At 31.5% G+C, this 12310-nt stretch overlaps 1 protein-coding gene across 1 annotated transcript in view; it reads left to right on the top strand.

Annotated features, from left to right (window-relative positions):
* The window catches only part of LOC139482354 (uncharacterized), a 57239-nt gene extending 47954 nt beyond the window's left edge, over positions 1-9285 (top strand). The window contains exons 7-9 of the mRNA XM_071266208.1: positions 2641-2930; positions 6152-6179; positions 6636-9285. Coding sequence (XP_071122309.1) covers positions 2641-2930; positions 6152-6179; positions 6636-6931 — 614 coding nt within the window. The 3' untranslated portion in view covers positions 6932-9285. The remainder of the gene's footprint in view (positions 1-2640; positions 2931-6151; positions 6180-6635) is intronic.
* Positions 9286-12310: the final 3025 nt, after the last annotated feature.

Raw genomic sequence — 12310 nt, 5'->3', positions numbered from 1 at the left:
GTTTCCGAGTTTTGGGGTTTTATTCATTAAAAATGTAACAATTTTCCAGTTTTCCCACAATAACTCAAGAATGCTTTCACCAACTTGCAAGAAATTTTGATGAATAGGTTATGTCTATTAACATTCATAAAAAAAAGGGGGAATTTCCAGTTTTCGAAAAATAGCTAAAAAATGATTTCTGCAGTTCTCATGAAACTTTAGTGAATTGTTTATATCTATTGATGGAAGCTCCCTTTAGAATTTTATAAATTTAAGATGTCACATTTCTAAGTTATGGGGTTTTATTCATTGAAAAATGGAGGATTTTCCAGTGTTTTTTTTACAATAACTTAAAAATGCTTACACCAGTTCTTATAAATTATTCATAGCTTTTGATGAAATCTCCTATTTGATTTGTTTTTATAAATTTCAAATATGACATTGAGAAGAAAATATTTGGTTTATAGTCTGACAACATAGTTACTAAGTTTTGCCCAAGAGCACATTGTATTGCACAACAGCAAGAAATATTTAATTGAATATAAATTCAATCATTATAACCAATTACATTTATTTGGAAACCTTTAATATGTCAAATATTCAATTACAATCCAAATTCAGACTGGTACAGTCGATTCCACTTAATTGCATACCGCTTAATAGCATAATTCGGTTAATTGCATACTTTTCTCCTGCACGAAACCATTTCCCATTCACCTAATGTTAAATTGTCCGGTTATATGCATAGCCTTACAAGTGGCATTTCGGTTTATTGCATAGAAAATAATCGCCAGCTAGATATGCTCTGTTAAAACTGACGAGATTTTTGACCGGAAACGGCAATTTGGTAAGTATATTTTACTTGAATGCATCATAATTTTCATTATTATTTCACATTTACTTGTGTGTTATTCAAATAAAGTTTTAAAACAGTATCTTTCGTGTTTATATGATTATAAAAAAGTCCTCGATGTGTACACAGGTAAAGTTTCCCATAATCTATTTTAAGCCTCGAGGTCATAAAAATGTCAATCAGCTGATTGTTGTAAAAACACAACCATTCTATGATCTTCTATCTCAAAAGGTGTTAATTATTGATTGGATTTCAAACATTGTTCATAGATTCCATTTTGGGTGAATTTTTAAAACATTAACGCCTCCTAATTATCGATCATTATCCAATGTGTAATCTCGTAATTCAGCTTGGGTGATCTACATTTATGTTAAATATTACAGGGCTTTTATATATGGTTGAAGAATTTTATACATTAATCTTTTCTTTTTAATATTTTTTAAAAGAAAATTAACTTCTGATTATTATATATTTCTCACTTTCAACACTCGTGTCCAGCAAATAACCTGTGCATGGCCCCATCACCTGTGAACTGCTTTGCATAAACGAAACTAGCGGTGTTAAAGTAACAGTGTCACATCACTGTGTAATCGGTAAATACTGAATATCAAAGGCAGTTCATTGCACAATTATTGTTTACAATGATTATAAACTGTGTAGTATTGTTAAACAGTTTATTTTAAACAAGGTGTAACAATGTAATTTGTACATCTGGGTCATAGAAACAAATCTATTTTTAGAACAATTTTATTTTCGTATCTCAGGTAAAGGAAAAATCGGTACATAAATAAACTTAACAAAATGTGTTTATAATCTTTATTGAAAGAATACACAATGAAATAAAATGTATGACACTAGACAAATAACTTTTATTAGAATAAATAAGCATTCAATATGTTGTAAGTGGACTATGGACGTTCATCTTCCTTCTTTGTTGATCTGCACTATCGATGTTATTTGACTCCGTAATTTGGCATTTCGGATATAAGCATACTCCGCTTTATTGCATAATTTCGTCTGACAAATAGGCTATGCAAATAACCGGAATGTACTGTATCAAGCTTGAATATTGTGTCCATTTTTGCCCCAACTGTTCAGGGTTGGAACTCTGCGGGCGTATCCAGCTGCGTTCAGTGAAGCAGTTTATTAATCGTCTAAACGCCAGAAATCTACATGTAATTCAAATATAACATTTGTATAGTGTACAAAAAGACATGAGTAATAAGCTTAATTGTATAGCTCCAGGCATAGATTACCTTAACTGTATTTGGCACAGCCTTTTGGAATTTTGGATACTCAATGCTCTTCAACTTTTTACTTGTTTGGCTTATAAATATTTTTATATGAGCGTCACTGATGAGTCTAATGTAGACGATATGCGCGTCTGCCGTACTAAATTACAATCCTGGTACCTTTAATAACTATTTACTATGCAGGATTTTTTTGTTCATTGTTGAAGGCTGTACAGTGACTTATAGTTGTTGAATTTTACTTCATGTGGGCTCTGGAAGAGCGATGTCTTATTGGCATTCATATCATTTTTTTTGGTATTTTTTCTAATAATCATTCATTAATCATGTTAATTACATAGTTGATGGAATATATTTTTAATAATTACCAGTAAGATTAAAACTGGTCTTTACACTACTTTAACAGTAAGTTCACTAAATACATGCATTTGCAGAAGCCATGAATAATGAATAGATGCACCACCTGTATTTTTGTACATTAATTGAAACAAATAATGTTCTGAACTAAAAACGAGGTAATGAAATGGAAAAAAAAAACATGAACACTTTTTACTTTAGGTCTAGACGTTGGAACTCTGTCTTTAAGACCAAATGACAAACATCTTGTGCGAATAGTGAAAGAAATCCCGATAACAATTTTTGACCAGTTCATTATACATCTTGGTTTAACACGAGAAAAATGGGAAGAAATAGAATATCAGTTCTTAAAGACGGAGGGAGCCTTGGGTTCAAAACTGATGGCAATGTATGAGTTGCAAAACATAAAGGAAATTGAAGATCAATCAGTGAAATTCAAAGATTTGTCCGATGCTTTGAAAGAAATGGATAGACCTCATTCCCTTTGTCAGGTTAGTGTACATTTATTCACACTATATAATTGAATATAGAAATGGGGAATGTGTCAAAGAGACAACAACCTGACCAAAGAGCAGAAAACAGCTGAAGGCCACCAAGGGGTGCTCAACACAGAGAGAAAATCCTGCACCCAGAGGCCGGCTTCAGCTGGTCCCTGAACAAAAATTATGCTTTCTAGTGATGTTTTTAAAAGTTATCTTGTTCAAAATATAAAGCAAGATATTTAAATAAATTAGAAAAAATTGATTTTGGGAGTTTTAGTCCCTACAGTTTAGAAAAAAGGGGCCAAAAACAGGTCCCAAATAAGCATTTTTCTTGGTTTTTGCACAATACCTTTAGTTTAAGTTAATAGAAATCTAGGAAATTTTAACGAATTAGGGGCCAAAAGGGTCCAAAATTAAACTTTGTTTGATTTCATCAAAAAATGAATTATTGGGGTTCTTTGATATGCCAAATCTAACAGTGTATTCTTAATTTTTGGTCCTATTTTCAAATTGGTCTAAATTAAGGTCAAAAGGGTCCAAAATTAAACTTAGTTTGATTTTAACAAAAATTGAATTCTTGGGCCTCTTTGATATGCTGAATCTAAACATGTACTTAGATTTTTGATTATGGGCCCAGTTTTCAAGTTGGTCCAAATCAGGATCCAAAATTATTATATTAAGTATTGTGCAATAGCAAGAAACTTTCAATTGCACAGTATTCAGCAATAGCAAGAAATCTTCAATTGCACAGTATTGTGCAATAGCAAGAAATCTTCAATTGCACAGTATTGTGCAATAGCAAATATTTTCAATTGCACAGTATTGCACAATAGCAAGAAATATCTAATTGCACAATATTATGCAATAGCAAGAAATTCCAATTGGATTTCAATTGGAGTTATCTTTCTTTGTCCAGAATAGTAGTTGAATCAACTTAAATCATTATTTTTATACAATATACAATGTATATTCACTTTTACTACCAACTGATAGATTAAAACAATCTTTACCATTCAGTGATAACATGCACTTTTTTTTACATTTTAATATTTTATGATGTATTTAAATGAGTAGTTATTGTTGCAAACTTCATTAGAAATTTGAATTGAGATCAGTTTTGAAATAAGGGAAAGTGGGATGTGAACAAAAAATTGGGGGGTCAATTTTTTTCCTTTCAGATTTCATAAATAAAAAGAAAATTTCTTCAAACATTTTTTTGAGAGGATTAATATTCAACAGCATAGTGAATTGCTCAAAGGCAAATTTTTTTTTTAAAGTTCATTAGACCACATTCATTCTGTGTCAGAAACCTATGCTGTGTCAACTATTTAATCACAATCCAAATTTAGAGCTGAATCCAGCTTGAATGTTGTGTCCATACTTGCCCCAACCGTTCAGGGTTCAACCTCTGCGGTTGTATAAAGCTGCGCCCTGCGGAGCATCTGGTTTACATTTATACTTCCTTTAACTGTATTACTATATTTTATCATAGTCTAATTTCCTTGTTAAATGAGAAGTAATGTGTTTAAAGGCTACATAGTCAATAGTCTCAAACATATAAGAATAACGTTAAATTCTAGTCTTTGATGATTGTAGTATTCTTTCTCTAAAAGTAAAGCACATTAGACTGAGTTACACAAATTTATAAAAATCTGTAAAAGTGCAATGAAATAAAATTTAATAAGATTTAAAATGACTTAACAAAGTGAACATGCATTGATGTTTTGGTATCTTTGATATACATTATAAGAAAATGTACCATAAATACTGAAATTCAGCTCGAAAAAGTTCGTACGCGTTATGACCTGAGATTTGATTCTTCAATGCAGGTCATGACCTGCATTTTCATCGTCACAGGTTGACAGGTATGAATTGGAACAGGATGTTGATGTTATTGCTGAGAACGTAGTAAGATTGCCGTATGAACGTAGTATAATCGTGGTAAGAACGTGCTATAATCGCAGTAGAAGCGTGGTAAGATCATGTTGCAATCGGATAACTCGTGGTATGGTCGTAGTGAGATCGTGATAAGCGTAGTGAGGTCGCAGAATAAGCGCGATGAGAACGTGGTATAATCGTAGAGGGATCGTTATAGAAGCATAATGGGGACGTAGTAGAATCGCAAAAGCAACGAAAATTTACTCATACCGCGACCTCACCACGATCTGAATTTATTTTAGATAGGGGTGAGTGTGGTGCGATCGTTGTCTAGTGGGACTGAGGCTTAACCTGGTGGAATAATACTCGCCTTACTATAACCATATACCCATTAAAATGAGCTATTCTGTACTTGTCACTTAGCTATTTACGTTTTTCTTAATACTATTATCAAATTGCAAACAACAACATATATAAAAATACGAAGTATAAAATATACGTGTGTGCACTACAATCTAGAGAAGATAAAAAAGAAAGAACAGTTACTAATGCAATCCTATGAACAGTATTGTACCGGGGTATATCCAGAGCCCATTGTGTTCTCTAGGATATAAAGTCCAGGCTAGAACGGGTTTTAACATTTCATAAAACCTTTTAGACTTTTAGTGTTGTATTTTACCTAGGATATAGATTCCAGATTAGAACATACTTTTAACATTTGATTTAATCTTTTTGACTTTTAGTGCTGTTTTTGATGGACATGGTATGTTTTATATTGTGTTGTCTTGCGTCAATAAAAAGTGTTTTTTTTTTACTTTATATTATTTTAATTATTATAATGGTTCAAAATATTTAACTAAAATGGGCATTGACAATTTTGATTTTCGCTAAAATGGGTTAACAATCAGGTGCTAAAATGGGTTCTACTTTGGCGCTAAAACGTCTGATTGTTTTCGCTAAAATGTTCTCCGCCGCAATGTATCACAATGTATTTCTAAACCGATCATTGAATCAATTGCCAAGTTATTATTTTATTCCTTAATGTGATTTGGCATTCATTATTTTGGCAAGGGTTGTGAATCCAGACATTTTCTTACTAATGGAGATGAACATAGTGACTTTTATTTTTCTTCAAAAATATGCTTGGTCAACGTTGCAGAAGTCCGTTTGGTACAATCTATAACAGCGAACAAAACCTAAATTTAAATTTTTAATTAAAAAAAAATGATTTGAAATGGTTGATTTTGTCCTATCTTTATAGTTTAACATGCAAATTTTGTAAATATGATTAATAGAAAGCATAAACATGTAACACGAATTTCCATAGAAATAATAGAAATTTTATTTTACAGATACTCAGGGAAGACACCAAATTAATAGGTTAGTAAATTTATGAGCCTAGCATTAAAAGCAATAACATGATTACATGGGAATATACATATAAATTGGAATATAATTTATTTGACAAAGTTTTTATATTCATAGAAAAGATGTATACCACAAATATCTATGGACATTGATTTCTCAGTAAAGTAATTAATGAGTTTATTTTTTTTTAATAGTTATGTTCAATTTCTTCTTATGTATATTGATTTGGGTGTGCGTTCTTCATTAATTGAAAAAAACATACTGACTAAATGTAAGAGTAAGTTAATATTGACGTATGGCTCAATAAGTATAAAGTCAATTGTTTGTGTTATACAAATATTCTCAAATCTATTTTTATAGGTTGAATGATTTTAAAGTACAATTAAAACCGTGTACAAGTACCAAAGAAATCCGTTACAAGCACAGTTTATCACTTATTAATAATTTATGATTAACTCTTTTTTAAAGATACTGCCAGTAGTACATTGCAAGAAATCCCTTCGGATGAAATTCTGAGAAAATTGCCTAATGAGCTTGGAAACTGTACTATTCAACTTGGGTTGGAATTAGGACTAAGCTTTCCCAGAATCCAAAAAGCCATGTCTAACAATTCAAAGGATATGTACAAACAGTTATATGATATTCTAAACGAGTGGAAAAAAGCAAGCAAATCAAGGCCATCAGTTCTTAATTTAATGAAAGCTCTACAGCAAACACAATCTGGTGGACTGAAATTTTTACAAGACCAGTACAAACCTAATTGAAAATATGCGTAGTCAAAGCAACTTCTGTGTTATTATCTCATTTGAAGATGTTAGAGTAAATCAAAATGAAAAAAATATGTTATGTTTGATTTTTACAATATTTGTATCATTATCTCATTGATTAGATTTTTATGTATTAAGTTGTATCATTTGTATAGCCATCATCCTTTAGGTTGACCTCGCGAAGGTTTACACTTCAGTAATTCGAAACACTTGAATGTTAACATAGAAGTGTTATCACTTATCAGCAATAAGTTCAGATTTTGGTAGTTAAACCAGAAAAAGACAATATAATACAGCATTCATATTGTCATACAAAAACCTGAGCAGCTTTAAGATTATCAGGAAAAACTGAGCTTTCAATTGATTTATTAACTAAAATTTTAATAGGATTTGCTATTACTGGCTGTGCCAATTTTATAATTTTTGGTGAAATATTGTCATATCCAGTGGCTTTTCTTATATTTAACCTATTTATTTGTTTACTCAGGGATTGAACCCAGGAACAAACATGCCTGTCGTTGCTAACAATGGAACATAGGGATATGATGCAGTATTTTGTCTTATTTCTCTTAAATTAAAGCAGATAAAGCAAAATCTAAATACGGTAAAAATTATCAGCAGGGAATGTCTGTTTTCTGCGAAATTTTAAGAAAAATCAGACTACTAATTTTTGAGTTGTTGCCCCTGAAATGTTAATTTTTATAAAATTTCAATAGTTTTTGGCCTGTGTCTTAAAAACTAAAACAGTTACATTAGTTAAAGAAAAACTGCCGTAACTAAAAATGGTAAGGAGGTCACCGTTTATCTCATGAAATTTTTTGAAAAAAATCAAACCGTGAATTTCTGAATTATTGCCCATGAAATTCGTTTTTTGGGCAAATTTGGAAGTTTCAAGTTCTTATCTTGGAAACTGTTATAGATAGAGAGAAATAAATTCAGAGCAAGAAATATAACCAGGACAATGAGATCTACAAATAAGTGGTTTGGCAGAAATTGTCAATTGACCAATGTTGGAGTTGTAGCCTTTAAATGGGGATTTTTACATTTCTTTTGCATTTTTTGATGAAAGTATAGTAGATAGAGAGAACCTTTCGATAGTAATAATATTCATCAACATTAGATCTAAAAAGAAATCCACATGGACGAAATCATCAATATATCCCTTATATAGGAGTTATTGCATTTACATTACGTGTTTTGTCCATTAAAAAACTATAAGAGATAAAGAGAAATTTTGATAAGCAAAACTGTTCAGCGAAATAAAATTACATGGGTGAAATCATCAATTGGGCCTCTATAGGAGTTATTGCACTTGAAAGAAGATTTTACCTGTTTTTCAGATCACATGTTAGAAAGTGAGAAAATGTAAATGGCAAAAATGATTCATCGAAATAAGCTCTACAAATAAAATGAATAAGTCATCATACATGTAGTGGTAATCGTCAATTGAGGACAAATTAATTTAATTATTTCATCAGTAACTTGAGAGGAACAGTGAAAACCAAAAATTTCAGAACAGATTTCAAATAAGTCAACATGGCCAAACTTATAAACCGACTCCTTCTACTGTATGAATTATTCCTCTTGAAAGATTTGTTAACCCAATTTTTTTTTTTTGCAGAAACCATACTAGATAGAGAGAAATTGTTATTGTCAAAGAGGTTAAACATAATAAGATCTATAACTAACTCAAATGGCCTTAATTGTCAAACGACTCCTTATATATGGGTTATGTCTCCTCCAGGTTGGGTTTTATCCTTTTTATTTTGCATTTTTCTAAAACTAAAACTTAAGTATAAAACTTTATAAGTAAACAATATATCATCAAAACAAGCAATGGCAATTTTATTTTTACTTATTCCTATAATTTTGCTAATTAATTATTTCAAAAGCTTTAGTAACTGTTTTAAACTGTTAACAGTCAGTACTGGATCTACAAAAAAGCCATTCCTTAAAATGTTTCCTAATAAGCAAACCTAACTGATTGCAATAAAAGTAAAATAAATACCATAACGGCATATTTTTACTAGGTGAGCGTTTTAGGCTCATGTGACCCTCTTGTATATTATTCACTCATGTATCTATTTTGAGCCTTAAGGACAATTATTTGTTGATATGTCACAGATTAGGACCACCTGTAAATATTGATTTTATCTCTAATGTCTCTAAAAATATATTGAAAAGGCTTATGTTCTTTGCATTTTCTTATTTGTTTTGTCTGCATTAAAAAAAATTATTGTAAATTCTTATTGTTTATTTTGATAATTGCTTCTCTTGCTACTGGCCATTTAACTTAATTGAAATTATTATGCAAATATTATTATTATTCAAATAAATATCATGTAAACAGAGTTCTATTTTCTTGGTCATAGAGAGTTTACAGGTTTTATTTCCATACTCCCTACTTTCAAAACACACAATTCCTTCGAGGTAACTCAGCTGCTTAGCACCCAAGTGTTGAGATCCTCATGAAATTTACCACTTGTTTAATTTCCGCAAGTACTCAAATTCATATACTAGTAATTCTTTTCCACTATCAATTTATCCTCGTCTTAACCTAACCTCTTGTTGCAAACATCGTTTTAAATTATTAACACTAATTAAGCAACATCAATCCAGTTAGTTGGCGGAGTCTCCTGTCCATGGTCGCTTGGTTTTCAGCAAGATTGTCTATAGGGCCTGGAGTTAAGTCATATAGCTGAGAATCGGACTAAGTGCAAGTTTCATCGTTATTTGATTTAGATTAAAAAAGATGTAAACTTCATACTTTTTGTTATCAACAGCATTCATTGCCATGACTTCTCTCAAGGGAAATTTGGAAACCCACTTTGACTTCAGTTTAGAGGAAAAGATTTTTGTTGGTTTGAATCTAGATGAAATATTGCATGGTCTTTATTGTCATTCTCTCAGGGCTGAAATTATATAATCTAATGTTTATGTTATCTTATGGTTAAATAAGGTTTCAATCTTTATGGATGAATGAAGTACATTAAAATGGAGAATGAGTCTTGATTCAGTATGGAGTAAGCATCATAGCTGAAATATGTCAGAACGCTCTCTAAATGTAAAGTTGGATCACAAAGACATTAAAAATATGACAATTTTAAGGAGAAAGTTTTAAACAACATAGGACTAAACTACCGTGAAATGAATATAAGTGTATGCAAGTTAACATGCAGTGATAAGTCACATTTTGGATCATCTGTAAGCAGTAACCCTCTTATCAGGAAAATCAGAGAAAAATGCAAACCCTGAAACTTCATATCAGTTGGGACATGAATACAAACACCTGGAGCAGATCCTTAATGTTACTATCCTGAAATATGAAGTTTACAATTGGAACACTACAAAAATGTAACATAAACATGATTTATTGGTTTGAACAAATTGTCTCAAACAGTCACATTTTGATTACCAATCCCTATTTCCTTTTCTTAAATAATGCGCCATTCCAGAAAAAGTGACGTCAGTTCGGTACAAATAATAAAGAGACTTACTGTATTTTAAGAGTGGTCACCGTAAATAGCGGAAACAACGGTCGCAAATATAGTTTTACAGTCTACGAAAAGCCTAGCTGCAAAGTCCATACGTGACCATGTATGCGTATAGCTGCAAATGCCAATGAAAACATAGTTCAATTTCTGAGTTTAAGTTATGAAAGTTGCAAATACGGTACAATGGGGACAATAAAAAAAAAGGACAGACACCATGAAAGACGAACAACGGTCCACAAAATATTACATAACGACTTATAAAACAGAAGATGTGGTATGATTGCCAATGAGACAACTCTCCACAAGAGACCAAATGACACAGAAATTAACCACTATAGATCACAGTACGGCCTTCAACAATGAGCAAAGCTCGTGCCGCATATAGTCAGCAATAAAGGTCCCCGAAATGAAAATGTAAAACATTCAAACGAGAAAACTAGTGGCCTTATTTATGAGGGGGGGCAAGGGGGGTCCCAATAACAGCAAAACAATGAATTGATTTGGTGAAAAACAGATAACAAAGAATTGAAAAGGGACAATAACAGATAACAGTAAATGAAATATGAAAATAAATCTGTCCACGACCAATCCAGTAGATTAGTCCGAGATTACTCTGACAAAACAGCAGTCGGACGTCAGAGTAATCTCGGACTATAGTACATGACTCGTAGATCTTAGCATGTAACTTGTGGTATGGACCTAGAAAATTGTAATTTGTGTAAACAAGACGTTTCGGTCATTGAGGCAGTTCTGCCTTGGTTGATTTTTTTTCTGTAACTTGTACAATAAGTTTTAGTATGGATGTTGATTTTTTCTGAACGAAATCACTAGTTTCTGTTTTTGAAATAGGGATATTTTTAATCTAGGGCATTTGAGGGATCAATTTTTAATGATTTAGGTTTTTTTAATTAATTTTTGAAAGTAGTGCAGCCAGTGACACTTTATTATCACGATTATATTTTTATATTTTTTATTTCTGAAAAGCAATATTTATACTTTACAAGTAATACAAAAAACATTGATGCACAATATATTTTTTTTTATTTAATGACCTCATGATGAAACTAACTTATAAAATACAAAAATAACCAGATCAGATAAGACAGGACAAGTAACTGACACACGCATGCCAGTTATGGTTATTCTGATAATAGAAATTGACTCAAGTGACAATGCTGGTGGACTATCAGTCCCCGAGGGTGTCATCAGCTCAGTAGTCAGTATTTCGGTACTGACATGATTTAACAAACTTTACTAAAATTTGTCCGTTTATAAATTTATAAATTATTGAGAAACTAAGGTTTCAACTTCCTCAGGCAAAGTTGGCTTTAGATGAATTTGGCTATTTATTTTAGGTATTTTTGACATACAGCTCTTCAACGGTTTCGGTACTTATACATCTTCGGATTTCAAATGTTTGGCATTGAGCGTTCCTGATGAAGGTAAATCCAGAAAAGCGCTTCGGACGCAAGAAATTAATAACGTGTTGTTTTCAATATTCTGATAGTATAATAGAGATTGGACCTATTGAAACACCAATCATGCATCTTACGTGAAATTATAGAATATGGAAAATTTGGGTACAGCATTGGAGAAGCTGTAGGACTTTAGATAGGGTATTTGTCGAAAAATTAAACTGAAGGCACATCTTTATTTGTATCAATGGTTTCTGAGCTTCAATTTTCGCCATGTGAAGCAGTTAAAAAGCTTTTTAAAATATGGTGAGTGAAAAGAGAGTTAGGGAATAGCACTGATAATATAAATGCTAAAAGAAAAAGATGTTGTATAGTTTCCAAAGCCATAATTCAGCCCATACCACTTAGGAATGTAAAACAATTCAAAGGAGTAAACTAACTGCCTAATTTATCCACAAAATAGTGAA

This window comes from Mytilus edulis, chromosome 7 (genome assembly GCF_963676685.1).
Source record: "Mytilus edulis chromosome 7, xbMytEdul2.2, whole genome shotgun sequence".
NCBI classification, from domain to species: domain Eukaryota; kingdom Metazoa; phylum Mollusca; class Bivalvia; order Mytilida; family Mytilidae; genus Mytilus; species Mytilus edulis.
The sequence above is the reverse complement of the archived record's forward strand: the minus strand, read 5'-3'. Positions and strand labels throughout refer to the sequence as shown.